The 23,256-nt window shown below is 40.5% G+C and overlaps 1 protein-coding gene across 2 annotated transcripts in view; it reads right to left on the bottom strand.

Annotated features, from left to right (window-relative positions):
• Positions 1–5,977: 5,977 nt before the first annotated feature.
• The window catches only part of LOC147897400 (tRNA ligase 1-like), a 301,136-nt gene continuing 283,857 nt past the window's right edge, over positions 5,978–23,256 (bottom strand). For both annotated transcript variants that reach the window (XM_087379969.1, XM_087379970.1), the window contains exons 22-28: positions 21,933–22,004; positions 21,643–21,719; positions 21,262–21,342; positions 18,730–18,832; positions 18,345–18,509; positions 17,935–18,195; positions 5,978–6,341 (exon numbers count right to left, since the gene is read on the bottom strand). In XM_087379969.1, coding sequence (XP_087236095.1) covers positions 6,213–6,341; positions 17,935–18,195; positions 18,345–18,509; positions 18,730–18,832; positions 21,262–21,342; positions 21,643–21,719; positions 21,933–22,004 — 888 coding nt within the window. In that variant the 3' untranslated portion in view covers positions 5,978–6,212. The remainder of the gene's footprint in view (positions 6,342–17,934; positions 18,196–18,344; positions 18,510–18,729; positions 18,833–21,261; positions 21,343–21,642; positions 21,720–21,932; positions 22,005–23,256) is intronic.

Genomic DNA, 23,256 nt, shown 5'->3' with positions numbered 1-23,256 from the left:
AGGAGTGGACTATATTTAACACTACAAAGGTTGACAATAAATACCATTTTGGGAAAATGATGTATAATTCTAAATTTACTCATCCTCCTTTTAAAACATCATTTCTATTGAATTATAACATGAACTATATTTACTCATCCTCCTTTTAAAACATCATTTCTATTGAAGTATAACATGAACTATATTTATAACCCATTTTGAAAGTAAAATTTTTACTTTGTGCGCAAGATTGGGATGAAAGGTTTAATGATTCGAGGTCTAAGCATGGATTTATTTTCTTTCTTATTTTCTTGGAAAGAATTAAGTAGCCTATTATTGCATTGTCTTCAATAAGTATATAGCAATGATAAATACAACTTGTGAAGCGAATTGGTTTCAAAGAGTACTTTAGATTTTGATTTGCACTTAGGGATTCACACCCATCTATTATGCTAGCATGAGTAGTATCCATTTGGTAAGGGATGAGAGCTTTCATGCATTTAAAATCATATATAGATTCGTTTAATAAAAGATCGAGATGCATTTGATGAACAAGCACATAGAGATGCATTTAATAAAAGATACTCTTTGATTTAAGTACCCCACTATATACCTAGTGATTTATCTTTGGCAAGTCATATTTTAGAGATTGATTTAAACTCCAGTAAAACCTCTTGCAACATAAGAGAGTATAAGTTGCAGCTCCACAGATCTTACACTATGTGCTCCACTTTTTTGTAGCCATGCTCATAGAACGTCCATTAGACTTGTACTTTTTCTATCCAACCTCATTTTATGAGGTGAAACTTGATAGAATGTTGAGAATGTAAATTGCAATATGTGCACTAAGGGCAATGTGTGCATCTGTGTACATAAAATGGTGTCACACAATGTAAAGGATGGCTTGAACACCATAGTAGGATTCTTAAATAGGGTTATACGTATATAAGATTGTATCCCATCTTTTTTAAATAGATATGTGAGCATACTTTGAGATCCTAGTGTGTCACATGATAAGCTTTTTATCATTCATCTAAAACTATTGTAGGACCTTCCTAGCATACTTTTGTCTAATTTATCTCCAAATTACAATGTCGTGGTAGTAATGAAGCTGTCCAATGTCTTTTATGGAAAACTTTGATGCAAATTTGGCTCAAACATTTGTAAAAGTAATTATTCCCAATGTCAATGATGAAAATATTATCAACACAAAGACTGATGATAGTAATACTATGTCTATAATAGTACTATGCCTTTCTTTGAGCATATATAGTGATGGATCCAATGAAGAGGTTTTAAGACCATATTAATGTAGAACATTGTCTAGGACTTCATACTACTATGTATTTCTTTGAGCATATATTATGATGGATTTAACGAAGAAGTTTCAAAAACATATTACTCATGATAATAATACTATGTCATGTGTTGCTTTGAGCACATATAGTGATGGATCTAATGAAGAAGTTTCAAAACCATATTAATGTAGAACATAGTATGGGGCTTGCTTTAAGCTATAACATGACTTTAGCAATTTCTCTTTAAATGTTTCTTTCCAAGAATAAGATAGCCTTTGGTTTGATCCATAGAAATTCATATACAACTTTTCATCTCCGTACCCATTTAGAAAATCAATCTTTGTGTCATTTAATAATGGGCATATTGCAATGTGTATATAGGGCCATCACCATTCTAATTTGTTGTCATCTTTGCCATTGGATCATACGTGTCACCATAATTTATCGTGTACTCTTCTGCATAGCATTTTGCTACCTACCTTGCTTTGTATTGTATGTTTGACCATGTAACCCACTTGCGTCCAATGCTATCCTTATGTGCAAGAAATTCAACTAGTGTCCACATTTCATTGACCATAATGGCATTGTATTACTTAGTGCCATTATAAATCTTCTGTAACCTATGTATACGTGATCGGTTCATTTATTTCTAGGATCTTCTCCATATATGGAAATTTTGTGGCATATGTCCACATATTAGGCACTTTCTTTTCCACTAGAGAGCCCTTATGCTGGCAGTGCAAAAGAACCCTTAGAATAATATATGTTGAATTTGGCTATGAGCATAATTACTTTACTTTGTTTGCATGGGCAATCAAATTTGGAACTTGAAAAGTGGCACTTGACGGTTCACTACTCGATACACTATAATGTATATATGTATATTAGAAAATCAAGCACCAAGTTGTAGCATTAAATATTTTTTTAATACTTATTGCAATATTGGTATTTTGGCAAGAAATGACACTGATATAAATGTCAATCAATGTTGCTATAAGCATTTATCAACCTTGCTAGTAGAGGCAAATCTTCTCATAGAATATTTTAAGTGCATAGTTTTAAAATTGACTATTTCATGATTTGTATGTAGACTTAATTAGTGCTCAATGTTTTTTATGCTATGTTTCAGAGAATGTATGTTTCGATAATCCATACTAATTATTACATTCACGATATTTAAATACTTAATCATATTCAAAATAAGTAGATGGATATTCATTTTTCATTTAAAAAACATTCAAAGAGCATTCAAATATGATTTTGATTGCCAAATTCAAAGTTCAAATGAAAATCAAGAAATATTCAAAAAAGATTATGAATTATAAAGCATCTTTCTAAATAATTAACGATATTGAAAAAGAAATAAATCGACATGTATTATTTATTCAATTAGCATTCAAATATTATTTTGTTTCCCAAACCACAATGGTATTGTAAACTCATATTTATTATCATATTATGTTCATTGTTTGAGTTCATTCACAAGTTCAACCAACCTTTAGCAAATCACTCATGATAAGATTTGAATTGGGAAGTGAAAGAAAGAAGTATATCATACAAGTGACGAATGGGGAGGCTATGAAACATAACATAAATAATCTGTCTCAAAATTAATTGCTATGAGATTTTTTCCTGCCATCATGTCTTTAAGAAGGATATAAATACAAGTGTAGAGGTATGGACCATCAATGTCTTTAAAACATAGACTTTGCTAGATTTCTCTATGTTCATGGTCCCTTAGTCTAGAACATACCTTCACAACTTTGACAAACAACACAAAGCTAGAATCTAGAAGGTCCTTTCAAATCTTGTACTAGCTACAACTCCATGCTATTCCTTAAGGTTAACAACTTCTAAATATCCACAATTTGAATTCAAGTTGCTTTGCACATACCTCTTTAAATGATCAAGATTGTGGATCAAACTCCATCAATGACGCACACAAGAGGCACACTAGGTCAAAGAGCATAATATCCACCATTTCCACCAGAAGCACCAGAAAACAATTGCCTCCACCCCCACTCCTCCCCTTGCTCTACCATTCTCCCTCCAGATTGTCTCAATCTTTGCAACACACTTGTGGAGGGAGGATGCTCCATAAGGCAAGTATTTGCTTGTCACAACATTTTTGCATATCATTGATGGCAAGACTTCTAACAAAAGGATATTGTTGACCAATATCATGTCTATTGATGAGGGGAGTGTATAATTAAAGTGGTGTTTAGATATATGGAAACTAGGCAATGGAGTGGAGTTGAACTAGCTTCATGTCAAGGTTGCAACAATCTGCAAAGAAAATTCCAACCCATTTTGAAGGTGGTGGAAAGGCTTAAGAGGAGGCATCTCCGGTTGTGCATATTTGTTGCAAAAGGCCCAACAAAGATAGCGATCTTAATTTCAAACCAAAAGCGTAAATAACTTTCACAACCACCTTTAAGAAGCCTATAGACCCACAAGTAAACACCTTGCAATGCATGGAGCACAAACAAGACAAGATTCAAGGTGGAAGGAACAAGTGAAATGCAAGTAATTGCCAAAGAGGAATGAGGAGTGTCTATCACAAAATAGCCTCATTCTCAACAATCGTGAGTGGCTAATGAACATCTATTGTAGCAATGCCATTGAGCCTACGCTTGCTAGGCACTAAATTTTTTAGGGGCACCTTATTAAATCCAATTAAATCAATGTGATGAGAGTATGATGATGAGCATGTAGAATAAAGAATGGATGAAAACTAACTTCTTCATTACTTGGCTTGACCCTTTTGTGAAATGCTACCCCACACACCCATTTCTCTCATTAATGTGCACATACTAGTGGTCAATGATCAAGGAGCATAGAACAATAGGACCAAGCTTGCAATGTAGTTTCATTCAATCTTGATGCAATAGCTAAATGACATTAAATCCAACTTTGGCTTGCAAAACCACAATGGTACACACAATATAAGAATGTTCTAGCATCAAGACAATGCAACTTTATTTATTTAAATATCTCCTTCGTAAGGTGATGATTTTCTTCTTGAATTTGATCAATTCATGACCAACTAATTCATTCATAAAACTACAACCATCTTTGTGTAATTGCTTCACACCACAAGAAACAATTCTTATAATCAACCAATATAGGAATGAACAATGTATGAGTGTTCCCACAAGCAGATGGTTTTGGTTCACTACAGTGTTCTGTAGTGACTTTTGTGTACTAATCTCTTGACATCATGAGAAACAATTCTTATAATGAGCCAATATAGGAAATATGGTACTCCCCATGAGAAAATGGTTCACTACAACGTTCTTATAGTGACTTTTGTGTAATCTCGCTTCAGACCATGAGAAACAATTATAATGAGCGAACATAAGAGAGAATAATGCATGAATGTTTCCATGAGCAAATGTTTCAGTTGACTACAATGCTCTTGTAACAACATCACTTTAGCATTTGTTGAGAATGACACCTTGGCTTGATCAATAATGCCATGCTTTCTACTTCCTATTACTTGCTCAAGTCATCCTGAAAATTACTATGCAAAATAAGGGCTTCGTTATAAGGGCCGATTGCTTATTGTTATCTAATGTAAGACTAGACCCAATACTATAGTTTTAAGTATAAGTGATCAAGGCCATTGTAAAAAAAAAACTCAACTCTTCTCCACTTACCTAGTCTTTAAAATCTTCCAGACAACCTCAATCAGTCAAGAATTCTACTTTATGCCGAAAAGGATTCCATAGCTATTAAAATCCATGCTACACCTTAACTGTCCATAATTGAATCTCTTAAAAAGGTTGCAAGCTCTTCTTGGAGGATACAATATGTTGATTATGGTTGAAGTACCTTGAATTCGAAAACCCAAATGACTTCAATCCACCAAACCATGCCCTTGTTGAAGAGGACATCAATTGGAATACGTCTGAAGTAGCACTAAGGTTCAAAGCATGCCTCTTATTAAGCAAAGAGGACATTTAGAAGGGTTCCCGATTTCCCCGATGCTTTTCAGTTCCAAATGCAAGTCTTGTGTAAAAAAAATTGGTTACAGACAATATTCAGTTGGCTTCAACTCAAGGAGAATTAATTACATATCAAAGATTAGCAGCCTATTGGTACAAATTACTATGGTTGGATACTTTGGTTCTTCCATGTTTTCTCTGCTTGAAAATAAATGTGTACTCCTCAAGTCTACTATGGCTACCATGGGCTTACAGTATCATGCGTGTTGCAATGAATGGATCAACTTCCGTTCGTTCTAAGGAAGTAGGCATTTATTTGTTTTGGATGCTAGTTCTCTTCATTGGTTACCTGGAAATGAGTGGAGGTTTTTCTCACATTTTGTAACTATTGGAATTCCCAAGGTGGTTTTAAATCTCTCATTCCCCTGATGCATATAGTTCTGTTTAGCTCCTTGTTGTTATGTAGTGATCGGCATTTACCAACATTTTGGGTGTAGACAGATAGCTCTAATTTTTGCAGTGACTCTTGTAAACGAATTGGCTCTTTGCTCAACAGTTTAATATAGGCATAAGAAGGAGTAATTGCCTTTGATCTTACAAAGGTTCACTAGTAGCCTTGTTCATGATTTTTTTTCCATTGCAATGAACTTACCTGCTGCCAAAATTTTTAACATGAAGGTGGGCACCACAACAAACCATCAGAATTTGAATCTACCATTCTTCACTATCAACAAAACAAGTAACAAGGTCCGTGGTCCATGATTGGCCATAATTGAGAAAGCTATTGTTGAATTCAATATCTCCTTACATACCTGAGGTTGTACATACCTGAAGTGACAATATTCCTGTAATGCTTGAACAGCTCAGAAGTAGCAAGCATACTCTTAGTGCCGTGTACTCAAAAAATGTGTGCTTTCTGAATGGGGAAAGTTCGTGTGTAGATAATACAAAATTTCTGCCAAATATTGGCTGTATTGAGGATTCTCAATTACAACAGATTCACAACCCCGGATATTGTAAATGGAGTGGGAAATTCAGCACGAGATGCTTGACCCTGAGATACAAGTTGTGGAAGAAAATTTGCTTCCTTAGGGCGTGTTCCTTTAGCTGTCCATATCTGATACAAAGATATGTCATCATTAGTTTTCTAATCCATAGGAATCCATGAACCAAAACATCTAATCAGTGCAATCCTGTATTTGCACCCACTCATCATCAGAGAGGATTGTTCATGCGTTTCAATTTATTTATCTAGAGCATTTTTCATTTGGGATAAAACAGCCTTCATCTCATCAAAGCAAATACTAGTCAGAAATCATGAAAATTTTAAGGAATGATATGGAAGGGAGTACAGTCTGATGGTTTGGGCACAGTGTGTGTGCAATGCTCTCCATAAACTATGGATAAGTCTTGTCCAGAAAACATGTAAATGGAACTCTCCTTAAGATTAAGATGGTTAGTCCAAGCAAAAGTAAAAATGTGGATCTGTCGAAATCTCTTAGTCAACTGACATGATATATTGGGTGCACACATAAGCCATTAGCAGACAGTCTACGTGGCACATACATTGATCATTTTAGAGATCACATATGAGCCACAATATCTTGGAGATTTTGTACCCTTTTCTAGTATTTAGTCCTTGTGAATCCATCAAGATTTTCCAGTAAAGCTTTTGGCCTTTTCTGCTCTTTATTACTTGCGAATCTTCAAGATTCTCTAGTACACCTTTTGGCCTTCTAGCAGAACTCTAGGTGAGCAATGCTAATCAGCATAAATATCCTGTGCACTTTTAATGTTCTCTTTCTAAATACAACATATCTTGTTGCTAATGCAAGAAATCAGCCGCTGCTCCAAACTTGACTTTCTTTAAGCCAATTGCCAGCTTAAATGATTAGCACTATTGTAAGAAAATTCTACTCTTCTTCCCACGTCAATGAAACATACGAACATAAATATCTTCCATTGTTTGAAATGTGCACTCCAGCTGGCCACCAGATTTGGATGAGCAGCTAACCTCATGCTCAACTTCATACTACTTGCAAAAGATGCTCCATAAACGTGGGATCTCTATTACGACTTACCTTAGTAGGCAAGCAATAAAGTTAAACGAATTTCCAAACAAACAGCTGAGCTAACTGTATCACTAAACTATTCTTTGGTAGGTTTGCAAACTTAGCCGGTCATCAATTGCATCACTCTCATGTAAGCCTTAAGGTCTATTGTCAACCTCGAAATCCATGGAAATACTCTGCAAGTTCTTCTCAAGTATTTCCACAGAATGCAACATGCTATCCTCTTTCAAATGTTAAGGTTCATTGGATTGGCATTGTTGACATTGTTGAGCATATTGTTCAACATCAAGCATTAGCTTAGCTAGAAAAAATTCTTCTAATCAGATCCATTATTCTTTGTACCACTGGATGTCCGACAGAGGGCGTGCCATGACACTCAACCAAGATGCGTCTTCTCCAATCTCCTACTTGGAACTCAGACCTTCGTCTGGAATTGGAACGACTTCTAAGTTCTACAACAACAAGAATGCGGGGTATACCTTTCTGAACTTACTTTTATGGGTGATTTTATTTCTGCTACATCTAGAAAGAATAAATTTTCTCTTGATATTGTTCAAAAGTATAAATCTTCTTATGGGATAAACCTCAAAAGAATAGCTTAAAAGTAGCTGCAGCATCTGCTCCTGTCTTAAAGGTAGTGCATCCCAATCAGCCATTCGTGGTTGAACTAGATGCCAATGATTTTGCTGTTGTGGCGGTATTTTTACAAAAGGGTGGAAAGTGGCTTTTGAAAACCAAAATTTAGACCGTGCCCAATGGAATTACTCAGCATATGAGAAGGAACTGTATGCTATAATGTGGTAGCAGACTCCCTAAGCCGAATACCAATTGTTGATGAATTGAGTTTTACTTAATTCCGAAATGATTTCTTACAGTCCTTAAAAGGAAATGTGAGTTTGATCCTCACTTTTCGAAAACATGAAAAGCAATCATGAGAAGGGATCCAACATATTGAGGGGCTTTCACTAAGGAGTCACATGGAAATGGTGATACACCACAGGTTGGTAATAAAGGACTCAAGTGGAAAAAGTACACTATTGAATATGGCTACCTGCTCTACAAGAGTAGAGTACGTGTCTCGGATAATAATTACATTAGGCACCAATTCTTTTAGAGTGTCATGATAGCCTGAGTGTTGTATACTTGAGAATTCAAAAGACGCATGCACTTCTCAAGAGGCAATTCTTTTGGCTTGGAATAGATAAGGACGTCCAAGAGTCTATATTGAAATGCAAAAAAATACGAGGTCGACAAGGTTGAACACTTGAAGGTAGGAGGTCTCCTACATTCATTGGAGATTCCACCTAGCAAATAGGAAAGTATCTCCATGGATTTTATTGTTCAATTACCTAGAACACTAAGGGGGCACACCTTTGTGTAGATAATCGTAGATCGGTTGATCACGATGACTCACTTTATTCCAATCAAAGAAGAGGGATAAACTCGAGAATTAGCTAAGCTATTTGTGGGAGTTTATCTGGGCTACCAGCCGGTATTGTTAGTGACCAGGAGAGCAAATTTAATAATTATTTTTGGAGGGCTATGTTTACGAGGCTAGAAACTACTTTAATTATGACCACCGTGGATCATTAACAGAGTGATGGTCAAATTGAAAGAGTCAATCAGGTCATTGAGGATATGCTTCGAGCATATGTAAGTAAACGGCAAACTAATTGGAAACAATACTTGACCATTGCATATAACAGTGCCAAGCATTCAGCTTAACGGGTTTTAGTCCATTCATGATGATGTATGGATTTCAACCTAGAGCCCTAGTGGGACTCGAGAAAGAGGAGGTTCAAGTGGCCAAAGGCTTTCTTAAGGATATGAATCAAATGCTTAAATTAGCTAAAGATAGCATTAAAAGGGCTCAAGATAGGACAAGAAGTTATGCAAACCCCCACCATACAAGGTTGGAGTTTAAAGAAAATGAGAGAGAGAGGGAGTCTCTAGACATACTGCTTCCGTAGCTTCCACAAGAGCCTAGAGCACAAATATTTTGAATGCAATTTCGAATATATGAAACCTACATGTTAGTAGCACACGAGTTGTAGCTAACATTTTTAGTGACCCTAATGAGGAATGTATGCGCTAGATATGCCAATGAAGGAAGAAAGTGGGATGGATGCTGCAAGATTGATGAAGGAACCCTCGCACTAATAAACGAGTAAGATAGAAGGAAGTAAGGAAACAATGTCAACAACTTCTAGTAGAGGTGCCGACGTGTCAAGATGCAAGAAGCGGCGAATCTAATATGGAAATTCAATGAGCAAGCATCCATTTACAAAGTTAGTGTGGCTTAACAAATTCTGGCCAGCTCCATCAAGTGCTATAGTATCCTATTGCTTGTTTTCAGTGCTTTCGGGATTTGTTCATCGCCCTAGTGCTATGATTATGATTTGCAAATGGTATCAATAATGCTCCAATCCCAAACATAAGTGACGGGTGCAGCTTATAATGACTGAAGTGTATATACCAACACTTTCTCCTCAGGTCTTTAAGGTCAACAACTATCATACAACCCATTTCCTTTTTGGTCCCACATACTTAACAATCCTTATCTCCAAAAGATCTAGAGTTATTGGCTGTCCTTTAGCAAGAAGAATAGTAATTCTTTCCTTCATATCAAATCCCAAGAAGGAGATAGAGAGGAAGGAGCATAAAAAGGCCAAAAAAGACAAGAAACTACCTCCAGAGAAAACCCAAGCATATCTCGGACAAAGGACGGAGAAGAAATACTGCACTGAATCCACAAAGGCAAGGAAAGGATCCAAGTTCAGTATAGCGCTCTACGAGAATGGAAGGTGTATCACAGAGATCGCTAGCAACTCAAGAAAAATTTGCCAATAATGGCAAGATCGAAGGTAAAAACCAAATTCCAAAAGTACATGGGATGAAAGGGGTGAAAATGCTCATTCACATCTACAAAGCCTTTTATGTACGGCGGCAATTTTATAATGCAACACAAATAGTTGTTTCCATGATGGAGCTCTCTCTCTAAAAATCTCCCTCTAAGCCTAGTGCATGCCATGTGGACCTCCTAGATGCCAAGTGTCCTCCCAAAGTACCTTAGTCTTTTGACTCTTCTTGGCACTCCTCTCTAATGCTAGGCCTATTTATTCCTAGGCAAACTCTCATGTCCACTGTTGCACTATCAAGCCCTCTTGGCTTCCCACCTTGCCATAACCAAGCCGTGGGGCTTCCATGATTATGGCTGGCGTAACATTCCCTTCCCCTTAAGAATGGTTTATGTCCTCAAAAACAAAATTGGGAAATCTCCTCTGGAGATTGGTTACCCTTTCCCATGTTGAAGTCTCTTCAAGTCTATCTTTCCACTTAACTAAACATTCTTGGAATGCTGTATGTCTTGTTCCTTTTTCTCGTCTGTCTAAAATTTTTCTAGTTCATGTGCTAAAGCAGCAGGCTCAATGAGTTGAACTTCATTTCCAATGAGATTGTCATCTCCTAATACAGGATTATTATCTTGATGGTGACAATCCCTCTAGAGCTCAATGGATTATTCTCTTGATTGGAGGGCATAAGGTTGGTTTCCTTAACCTGTATGCCTCCAACATTAGAGGAAAACATGTCATTATGTGGAAGGATTTGCTCTCCTGGGCCCCCATTGCGGATTCATGGGTGATTGGAGGTGACTTTAACATGGTTGAGTTACCGTCAGACAAAAAAGGGGGTAGAGAAGGAGGACTTCACTCTTTGGAGGGAGCAGCTTGGGATGCCTTCCTTTTTCACTATTGTGGCAGAGATACTTCGTTGGACGATGCCTTTCTTATTCAGCCACAATCCCTCTTGTTCTCTTGGTTGAACAGGAGGCAGCAGATGCCTATTCATGCACGCATTGACAGATTCTATGTAGATGATTGGGCACTAGATCGGTATGCATTGCTGCTGGGGTTTCCACTTCATACCACTTTCCTGTTGTACTGGCTATCTCAGAGCCTCACCTGAGAGGCCAGTCTGCCAGCATCAAGATTCCAGATGCCTTATACACAGAGGAGGACCTTACATAGGCAACCCTACAGATATCAGTTTCTCATGTCTAGGGTGGGCAACCATCTCCATCACATGTAGCTATTGCCCTTTCTGGTACCAGCGACTTCTATCTCTTAGTTGCTTGTACCAGGAGACGAGATATTCTCAAACGTGAGATTGGTGTTCGCCAGCAGTTGGCAACTTTGCAGAGGGAAGAGCAGAAACGGCCTTCAGATGCTTGGATTCAGGAGCGCCTTGCTATAGCAAGGGCTCATTAGCAGATATTGCTTGATCAGAGAGCAGAGTATGCCTTTCATGCACGGGAGTCCTTCTAGAACTTATTTGCTGGCAATTCGAACTGTTAGGGCTGCTCCTCTTGCCCCCTCATCGCCCCCACTTCATCTTTCTCCTCCCCCCCTCCACCCTCTTCTTCATCCAATTTCTCCTGCTCATTTTCTTCGACTCTTGAATCTCCAATAGAAAACCCAATGCTGACATCCAAGTTCAATTCAAGGCTTATAGGTCAAAGCTATATACTATTCCAGACACTATACCAAGAAAATAAGTATACCCCCAAACAAAAGATGTTTGGCAATGGTGAATAAAACACTGTAAAGGAAAGATCAGGCAAAAGCAATCCATTTTCCTGCTCTGACTAAATACTGCTACTCTAACTTACACTATATGCCACACATTTGCACTTGTAAAATCTACTAGAAGCTCCAAATGTGCTCAAAACTGAAAGAAGGCATAAAGCAGCATAAAGTGAGATACAACTGCTGCATAACATCCCACTGCTTTGTGATATGTCCACATAGATTTGTAGTTCCTAGATGTGATATATATGCACCAAAATGTAAAACTCTTCTGCAAGAGGGCCAAAATATGCAAAATTTACAGAAATGAGAGTAGAAACTGTGACACTTTGGGACATATGTCCAACTAAAATAACTTCATCTGAGTGGAAAGCTATGAATATACTTGCATAGGCACTCCAAATCTCGCTATACACATTGCTCCTGGGATCTCTACTTCAGACCACTTTCCAGTGGTGGTGATGATTTGAGCCTCATAGAAGAGGTCGCTCTGCCAATCTCATAATTTCGGATGCCTTGTATGCAGAGGAGGACCTCACCAAGGCAGCTTTACAGATTTGGGTTTCTCATATGCAGGGTACAATGTCATCCCCTTCACATGTGGCAGCAGTCCTATTTGACATTAGTGACTTCTATCATTCCATTGCTAATACCAGAAAGCAAGAGATACTTAGACATGAACTTGACCTTCACCTTCAATTGGCAGCCCTTCATAGGAAAGAGCAGAAACGGCCTACATATGCTTGGATTCAAGATCGCCTTACATTGCTAGATCAAAGAGCAGAGTATGCCTTTCATGCATGAGAGTCCTTTTGGCTCAGATGGGTGGTAGAGTCAATAAGCACTTTTTCGCAGCTCATAGCCCGAGACATAGCAGAAAGAGTGTCACTCAGTTTATTGACTCAGACGGGGTTTTGCGGACTGATCCAGATGCCTTCATGCGCATAGCCACTGATTTTTATGCCTCACTTCTTGTACCAAATCCTGACACACCGGTCAAAGATGAGGCTAGGGTACAGATATGGCAGCACATTCCATTATTGATGAAAGAGGATATGAGGATCTCGCTAGATGCACCTTTCACCAATATGGAATTTAAAACTTCTTTACTTGCTTTTCACAAGAACAAGTGCTCGGGTTCAAATGGGCTTTCCCAAGCATTCTTCATTGTCCATTGGGATGAGATTGGAAATCATATTAACTCAGCTTTACAGGGTGCTTCGGACCTTGGTAATATGCCTGGATCACTCACAAAGGGTCTCATTCATCTCATTCCAAAAGCGGTTTCTATAAATTTGGTGTCACAGTGGAGACCTATCACTCTTTTGGGCACCTTGTATAAAATTTTGGCGAAAGCAATTAGCTTATGATTTGCAGCCTTATCTTCTGGACCTCATCCATGACACGCAGACAGGATTTTTGCATGGAAGGAGCATTTTTAATAATATTTTCTCTTTTTGGGAGGCTTTGGATTGGGCTACGCAAAGTGGACAAAAATCAGCCATTCTAATCTTGGATTTCGAGAAAGCTTATGACAGTGGATTTGGGATTTCCTAGAGGGAAGCCTTCATCGTTGTAGATTTTATGATGCTTGGATTTGTACAGAGATCAGCCCATAGCCAGAAGGCACTTATCAGAGGATCCAAGGGAGAGAGATTTCATATTTCCAGATCAGTATGTCAGAGATGCCCTCTCGCCATTTTCTTTTTCTCTTTGTGGCTGAAGCTATGAGCATTTTTCTCAGATCACAAGCTGAAATTTTTGGACCGAATCTTTCCCTGAGACATAGTGAGAAACTGATAGACTACGAGTTAGCGGATGCCACTCCTCAGATGCTCATTTCTTTCAAGGCAGCCTTGGATTTGTTTTGTATTTCAGCTGGTGCACACATTTATTGGAACAAATCCAATGGCTTTGGATTAGCGATGAGGATACTCTTGATTGGGGGGCTGAATTTGGTTTTACTTGGATTCAGAGGGGGGTTCCCATCAGATATCTAGGATGCCAGGTCGGTATGGGTATCTGTTCTTCACAACAGTTTGCTCCAACGTTGGAAAGTATCAGGAGGAAACCCCTCTTTTGGAGTTCAGCCAAATTAGGCCTAGCTTCCAAGGTGATGATTGTTAACTAGGTTTTGTTGGCCACGGCATGGTATGTTTTCTCTTGTTGGTGCAGCTCTAAGGATTGCATCAATCAGCTCAAGAGGCCTATAAGAAACTTCTTGTGGAATTGGCTAGATGGCAATACAGATACTCTAGCCAAGGTGGCTTGGGAGACATTGATCCTTCCTACAAAAGAAGGAGGTCTCAATATCATGGACCCACACTTGCAGTGCATGGCATTACTTGCAAGTTTGTGGTAAGGGGACTTTTGCCTTGGTAGGAGCCTTAGAAGGATTTCTTTATTCAAAGCATACATGCATGTACTCCTTCAGGCAAAGACTAGATGGGTAGCACCGATATATTTTTACTTCAGACTCCCTCAGATCTCCTTTCTCTCCTCTTTTGGCAATCATTCTGAAAGCTTGGAGCAGCTTCAGACGTACTCTTCAGAGAATTCCCCCAGTTTCTTTGGAAGAGATTGACAAGCAGCCGGTCATGTGGAATGACACCATATTTGATGAGCATGGAAGACCACTAGCCCAATCACATTATATGCAGTGGTCGAGGCCCTGCTCCTCAGTAGGATCCTGAAAAGCTTTCAAAAAGCTTCCAGAGGACAGTAAATTATAAGTAGTAAGTCCTCTCAAAGGAAGTGCAAGAAGGATTTAGCAGATTGATGCAGCCATTCCAGTGGATTGGATCGATAATAATATGCCTATTCCTTGTTCCACTTGGATGGGAGCCTTCTCATGATTGGGCATTCCGCTTCAGATTATTGCTTTGCCACGATCGCACGAGGATGCCTTGGTTTTTTATGTCCAAATGAGAGTCAGGCTATCTAGATCTTCTAATGATGTTCTTTAAGCGATTGCTTTCAAGCTTATCAGGGTCATTGGTTTTGTAGAGCATGGCTCGGATTCTGAGTGGTACCTAGACCCTAACCCACCTCTCTTGGCCTTGGGTTCTAATGATGTTCTTTTAGGGATTGCCTTCCAGCCTGTCAGGGTCATTGGTTTTGTAGAGCATGGCTCAGATTCTCAATGGTACCTAGACCCTGACCCACCTCTCTTGGCCTTGGGTTCATGGAGATTGTGACTTTATGATGGGGCCCTAATAAAGTATCTGCAAACAATGGGATCCAAGAGAGTGGGAATGGATAGACGAAGGGTATCGAGGGAAGAGCCTCCCCTTCTTTTGTTACACATTAAGCAATGGAGACCTTCTAGAGCTCCTCATTGGGAGAATTTTCAGATTTTTGCTGACTTGCAGAGAGTTTTCTGAAGGAGTCTTTTTAAATCCCACAAGAATAGAAAGATCACTCTATTCTTTTGGCTTTGCTTTCATGGTGGGATTGCAGTTAGCTTGTGGAGATCCAGGTTTTGGAACGGACTCTACGTGTCCTCATTGCCACTCTGCAGTGAAATCAGTTCAGCATCTGTAGACAGGCGAGGATCATTTGGAAGGGGATTGCTAGGATTTTCAGCACCTTTTCCAAGAGCCCTTTCTTCATGCCCTGGGGTTCAATTGCTTGGCTTTCCCTTTCAGACCCGCAAGTATTTTATGAGAGGCATGACTCTTCTTCGGCATTCTCAATTCGATGACACTTAGTAGAGTCATGCCCTCTGGATGACGTACCAGCCCTACCTTTTAGAGCGATACATGCTCGGTATACCTTTTAGAGCGATACATGCTCGGTAGATTCCTCCCGAGAGATTCTAGCAAGCATCTCAGCATCGCATATCTAGAGAGCTAGATGCACAAAGGCTGTAGACCATTCCCAAGTCCACCCCTCCCATACTTTGGCCAGTATTTGGATAGATACTATACATGCATTGATGACCACTTGGAAGAGCATGCAGGGATCCTCTAGAGTGGCCTCCGCTAGGAGAGCTGTGTTCCTTAGGGAAACGGTGAGGCTCCCTTTTCTTCTCGGAGTCTTCTACAAGGTTGCAGTGGCATTTTCAACCTCAGCCTTGGATTTTTCCTACCTCATTTTGAGGAGTTGTTTTTTCTTGCTTTGAGCTTGCTCCTGTAGGTTTTATTCATACTTAATAGAAGTCTTGTTCATGAAAAAAAAAACAAATCTCGCAATACAGTCAGTAATACCAAGAGGTTTCAGCTCATCCCTAAGGGATGGAAGCCCGCTAGAGCTCCTCATTGGGATAATTTTCAGATTTCTATATGCTTGCAAAATTTCTTTTAGAGAAGACTCTGGAAATCTCTTAAAAGTAGAAAAAAAAAATTTGGCCTTTCTATTCATGGAGGGATTGTAGTGAACTTGTGGAGGTCCAAATTCGGGGCAGCCCTTACTTGCCCTCATGCCCCTTCTACTAAGGAGTGCATTTAGCATTGTTTAGCAGGTAGGCAAGATCTATCTGGAAGGGGATTGCTACTCTTTTGAGCATTTTTGTTTCCCCCTTCTTAAGAACTCGGGTTTTGTGTATTGGTTCTCTCTTTCGGGGACTTGGGTTTTCTTTGAGAGGCATGACTCTTCATGGGCTCTTTGTGTTCAAACGACATTTTGTTGAGTCATGCTCTTTGGATTATGTTCCCCACTTTCCTTACATAGTTGCACATGCCTTGGTGGATACTTTCTAGTGAGCTTTTCAGTATGGCATTGTTGGAAATCCATATGGCTCCCAAGTTCACCCTTCACACACATTGGCTAGTATATATTGTACACACTTTGATGGCCATTTGTGTGAGCATGCAGGGGTCTTCCCAAGCGGATTCTATGCCAGGACGATTATTTTCCTCGGGGAGTGGAGTGGCTTTCCTTTTTTCTTGAAGTCAGCCATAGGGCTGAGATGGCACTTTCAGCCTCAACTTTCCATAGGGTTGAGATGGCTTTCCTTTTTCCTTGAAGTCTGCCATAGGGTTGAGATGGCACTTTCAGCCTCAACTTTGGTATTTTTAACTAGCTCTTCTTCATGACAAGGTTGTTTGGCCACTCAGGGTATTTTGTTTCTCATGCTATGCATGATGTATCTCTACAGCAGTAAGCACACCCTTACAGATGGTTTGTATAGGCGGCGCAGCATCTGAAATTCCCCTGTAGGTGTCTCCATCTCGCACTTCTTCAAACTACATGCAAGGACAGGTACTTGCATGTAGGTGGAAGTAGACTTTCACTATATGAGATTTTTTGCAAATGAAAAGACTTTGATTAAGTATAAAAAATACCCCATGAGAGTTGCACCGCATATATGGAACAATTGTACGAGTCTAAGGGCTCGAGGTTATTGTATGAGAGACCTACATCGTAGAGGACCTTCTTTCCTCCTATATATTGTGCCATAAACTATTCCATGGAGGAAACAGTGACCAGATTTCTCCAGCATGAATACACGTACCAAAAATGAATAAGAGGGGGAGAAAACATCTCGTAATACATGCGCCATGGTCAGAGGGATCACTGAAATGCATGGTGGGAGAAAGGGACAGCGGAAATGTGTTCCTTGAACTAGCCTGCCCTAAATGCGGGAGAAAGGGAACCACCAACCATACAAGAGAAAGAGAAGCTCAACCTAGTCGGGCTGCTGCTACTGCAGACAAAGAATTGGTTTGAATCACGAACAAAACTCCCCCTCTCTGCCAAAGCACCCTTCTCCACTATAGGCAATGGTAGTGACAGTGTACCCTCCTAACGGGAGGCCAAATGATGAAGATACGGAAAGGCTTCTCCACAGCCGTGATCCTGAGGCCCAATCCATGCTCATGGGGGGAAGCAGGCGGAGTACAAAGCAGAATCATTCCAAATCACAATAGTAGCCGATGCACATATGATACATTAACTGCAGGTTAAAGCCAAGTAGGGGGTTGCAATCATTTGCACTGTTGGATTCATGATGTACATAAACAAAATTCAATAGCAATATGTTTAAGAACGTAAAGTAACACACTTCAGAAAACATACGGCTAAAAAAGAAAATAGCAAGCAGAAATTGTACCGTAACATGGAGCCATTCGTTTCTTGATGAAATTTGTTGATCACTTGGAAGGATATGTGCTTCAAGTGCGCACATCTTTGTTGAAAATACTAAAGCTGTGAGCTGCACATGAACTGATAAACCCCGGAATTCTCCATAAGATGCCACGGCAGCGACTCCATGGGACATCTTGTGGGCAAGTGTAACATGAGGATCCCTAAGGTTTGTTTCAATATGCTTGCCTGAGAAATATGTCTGCAAAGCTTTGTTTGAGAGTGATACCTGGAAGATCATTCAAGAACATAAGCTTGACCTCCATTTCTTACAAATGAAAATAGAGAGGTGTATGGTTATAAACAAGAGAAATACCACCAAAACCATTCACAAAATCGATACTAGGCCCAATCACAACATTCAAAACCAAATCATACCTCATGTATAAGTCCAACAATTTCCTCTGGTGGCAAAGAAATCGCAGCATAAGTCACAGTCTTAAATGTGTATTCCTCTTCCGTTGATATGTGCATGAATGTCTTTCCTAGTATAATTGCCTGAAGCTGTTCTCTTACACATTGGAAAACCTCCTCAAAAGGTACCTACATATGAATGACAAACACAAATCTAATATACCACATCCATATGAGGATAATACTAGATAGCATATGCAAACACACATTCAAAAAACGCTGAGGAAATTCTGTACATTTACACAGTCGTGTGCATGTATACACATGAAATTGATGACCTTTATTCCCTCACACCAGAAAAGAAAAACAAAACAAAGTAAACCAAATTTCAAGTCCCAAGAAAGGTCACCTGAATTGCGTTTATATGCCCTGCATTGCCAAACAAGACTTCTCTCAGTTGTTTCTCCCACTGTGACCATTCCTCCCAGAAAGATCCTTTGGTGCTTTCCAATCTACCAAAGTAAGGATTTAAATTTGTGAACGTAGATGACAGGAAGCTTAATGCAAGGGAGTGGAAATGGGATCATATTTCCAAGAATAGCTCAACAGAAACAAACTATTAACATGAGATATTCTAGCATTATGATTAAGGTCCAGCATTTATTTATGGTATAGTCCTTACCTCATAAAAATGAGAAAACCTAAAAGACCAAAGTACAAGCATTGTTAGCAAAGAAAATTCTTAGAAGTAGGGTGTGAAAGCCAAAGATTCAAGAGCTACACGTTGCACAGCCTGAATATTGGCCACAACACAACAAACAACTGAAGACAATCTATGTAAAAGGTGACTTCAACACATCTATATTTGTGTAGCATGGTTAATTTCACTCATTTGGTACAAAATTTACACCTGAAATTGAAAGAAAACAAGGGAGGCCTGATAGACTCCAGTGCCCTCCACTCAAAGGTAGGAATAGAAGCACACAAATGAATTGCTGCAAACTGAAATGCCAATCATTGGCTACAATGCTCATGATAAGATGGTGACAACACACATGGAAAAACCAATTGCAACAACACACAATGAACCCATACATAGCACAAGTTGAGGGGGTGTGAGGGTGAAGCCATCCTTCGACCTCTTAGAAGGGTCAGGGTCAAGCCTCCTATTTGGCACTGTGCCTTATCAAAATGCACTAATCGACGAAATAAAGACCTGATTGGCTACCCTAGAGTGAGTGAGGTAGTGATTGCATGCCCGCATGACATGTGGGCAAAGACACCCTAGTTAGACCAATAATGTGGCACACATCTCTTCCAGCCATGGTGGACACATGTGGGGATATGCCACCTCATGTGGCCCCTTAAAACGTCTAACCACTTCCTACTGACATGAAGTCATTGATGGCCTAACCTAGGAACTCAGGTCGAGCTACCACTCTTTTGGAACCATTAGTATCCTAATGAACTAAATCCATAGTTAATCACACATTTTCCAACAACCCCCTTGATGAACAATGAATTAGGCTTCAACCATCCATCATGTTATTAAATTTTTGCTGCTCGATCTTAGCAAGAGGTTTGGTTGGGACATTTGTCACTTGATCCTCTGTCAGACAATATACCAGCTCTATTTCATTGCACAAAACTTTTCACCTATAAGGTGAAAAGTTTGACTTCTATATGTTTTAGTCCAATCATGAAAAACAAGATCCTTGGTTACTCTGATAGAGCTCGGTTATTAGTAAATAAAGAAGTTGGATCTTTTTTAGTAAGATCAATGTCACTCAAGATTCTTCCTAACCAGATAACCTCATAGATTGCATTTGTGACTGCTCTATATTCAGCTTCTGTGGAAGATAAAGCAATGTGCAAGCAATACCCAGAAGTAGATCTTCTAAGTCTCTTCTTTGGTTTTAAAAAAATATGTATTATGACTTCAGTAAATGGATTAACTGATAGTTTCGGGATTTTGTCATTCTTTTCTGCATTGGTAAACAATGTGACTTCCACCTAGGTTTGTTCAGAAGAATCCTCAACATAAAAAACAACATTTTCATCAATACAGCAAGGCCTACTGACTTCCAATGCACAGTACGATTTCTACAATCTATTATATAGAAAGTTGTAACTTTCATCTTTTCTGTTTTACTGCAATCCCCTTGTGATTTTTGGTTCAAAGACTTGTAACGAATTATATGTAAGTGCATCTTTTTATCGACCGAGCCAGTAAACATGGCTGATATGATTTAACTAAACATATATTTTCCAATCTAACTGCACACACAAAATTTGATCAAACAAAGCAAATGTTGCACGTTTTGAGCTTCTTTGCATCGTTTGCTAGAAGTGTTAAATATACTCGTGTGTAGTGACCCGTGAGCTCCATCTCAAAACCTTCGTCTGATCGATGCAGATAACCAAATCTAACACTTTAGGTATTGGGAAAAAACACCATGTTTTGGCCAGGTTCCTTTGTGAAGCATAAACACATCAATCTTACTGTGGAAATACCGAGTATCGAAGTTCCAAAAGTGTCTCCAACTGGGTGTTTAAAAAAGCTGCACTGGTATGCTTTTTCCTTGAGGAAATCTTTGTAATTATGTGTTCACTCAAGCCCACTCTGTAGTGATTTCCAGCATACATACCACTCCTCCCCAACTAATCCCTCTCACCAACAGCTACAAATTTGAAGCCAACCAAAACGGTAGAACGATAGCACCATAGATTCAGTGACAGAGGCTTTTCACAAGCAGATCACTCTAGTCAGGGCACAAGTTTAAATTCTATCCAAAATGTCACAGCTCACGGAACACAGAGTCACATGCCCTCTGCTAGACCTAACCAAACACGATAAATAGCTTGACTCTCTATGTTGGTAGGACACAGGATGCTTGGTCTGGGAATCAGGGTAGTGGGAGGCATGCAGAAAGGATCATACCTTCCATATTTATTTGTATGTCGTCTGAACAGAGTAAGACCTTGTGTGATAACTTCAAGGACAGCACTTGGCATGGCATCCCTGGTACAAATTCAATATCAGCAAACTAGGAGGAAAACTATGAGGTTAGCAATTTTATGTTACTATGAGAGCTTCTTGAAAAAAGTTACTTTAATCCACAGAACAACCGCATATTTCGAGTCCATGTCACCTATTCAAACTACAGAAATCCCAGCTAGGGGGAGACAAAGAAAAGAAATCTTGACAAAGTAATGGATAAAGAATAGAAAGTAAAACAGGATATCAGTACAATCAAGATCAGCCAAATTCCAAGTTCGTCAAATAGCAACCACAACCATGTGTAAACATGCAATGACTTACCTATGTGATCTGAGCACGGGCAATTTTACAAGGTAGCCAAATTGTCGCTTCAATCTGTCTTCAAACTCTTTCCGGTCCTGGAACAAAGTCAAAATGAACAAGGGGAGGTCTGAGAAGCTTATGTATACAGCCATATACAACCAATCCAGTGCAATTAGATGCTCAATTTATGATTTCAAAGGGGTGAATAATCCAAGGTTATACAATGCAGTAGGATGCTGTAGTCTAGAGCAGGGGAGCTGCAAAAACTTTCGATCACCAGCTACTTTGCAAAATGCACGAATTCTTACCATGCCCTCATACAGGTTGTGAAACATTAACAGAACATATCCTGCATTTGGGGAGTTTCTGTCCAGATTTCCCTAAGAAAGACAAAGAGTCACCAGTAATGAACATAAGAAAATGCCATTAGCATAACCTGAAAAAGATTTGCAATCCAGTTTATTTTTTGTTTTCCAAGACATCCCATTTGGCCCATTCAAACATAATGACAGATTTTTCATTCATTCATTCTCTCTCTCTCTCTCTCTCTCTCTCTCTCTCACCCCCCCTCGCAGCCCCTCACCCCCCCTCGCAGCTCCCCTCTCCCCCTCGCAGCCCCTCACCCCCCCCTCGCAGCTCCCCTCTCCCCCTCGCAGCCCCTCGCAGCTCACCCCTCCCCCCCCTCGCAGCCCCCTCTCTCCCTCGCAGCCCCCCTCTCCCCCTCGCAGCTCACCCCTCCCCCCCCTCGCAGCCCCTCACCCCCCCCTCGCAGCTCCCCTCTCCCCCTCGCAGCTCACCCCTCCCCCCCCCGCAGCCCCCCTAGCAGCTCACCCCTCCCCCCCTCGCAGCCCCTCACCCCCCCCTCGCAGCTCACCCCTCCCCCCTCGCAGCCCCTCGCACCCTCGCAGCCCCCCCTCGTAGCCCCTCCCCCCCCTCGCAGCTCCTCGCCCCCCCCTCACAGCTCCTCCCCCCCCCCCCCTCACAGCTCCTCCCCCTCGCAGCGGCTCACCCCGCTCAGACCCTCCCCCTCGCAGCTCAGCCGCTCAGGCCCCCCACCCCGCTCGCCCGCTCATCACGCATTGGCAGCGCTCGCCATCTCCTGCTTCTCAATGCCGCCGGTTTCCCGTTTCCCGTAATTAAACATGGCCGACGTCGTCGAGCATACTACAGAAGGAGCAACAGCAGCAACATCAATGGCCTCCACGACCGACATGCTGCACTATAGTAGAAGAGGACTTGCATCCTCTTCAAAGGACAGAGCAGTACCCGCACTTGCCGCACTCCCAGTCGCAGGTACACCGGTTTCAGCTCCACTATCTCATCTTCCGCCCAGCGCAGTGCCCGCACTTGCCGCACTCCCAGTCACAGGTACACTGGTTTCAGCCCCATTATCTCATCTTCCACCCATAGCCACCTTGTACCCGCAGTTTTTTTCACCCCTCCCCTCTCAGGTCCCTTCTTCTCCTACCCCTTCTCCAACTTTAGCCTTCCCCTCCTCTCCATCCTCGGTACCCGCTTTCTCTCCCCCTCTCCAGCCTTCTCCCTCATCCCCGCTACCCACCTTACCGGTTTCCCCCCTTTCCCCCCTTTCTCCCTCTCTTTCTCCTTCCATGCCTTGCACTGTTTGTCCTT

The sequence above is a fragment of the Dipteris shenzhenensis genome, chromosome 10 (assembly GCF_047967505.1).
Source record: "Dipteris shenzhenensis isolate YYH24624 ecotype China chromosome 10, Dip_SZ_1.0, whole genome shotgun sequence".
Classification (NCBI taxonomy): domain Eukaryota; kingdom Viridiplantae; phylum Streptophyta; class Polypodiopsida; order Gleicheniales; family Dipteridaceae; genus Dipteris; species Dipteris shenzhenensis.
This window is presented reverse-complemented; position numbering and strand designations above follow the sequence as displayed.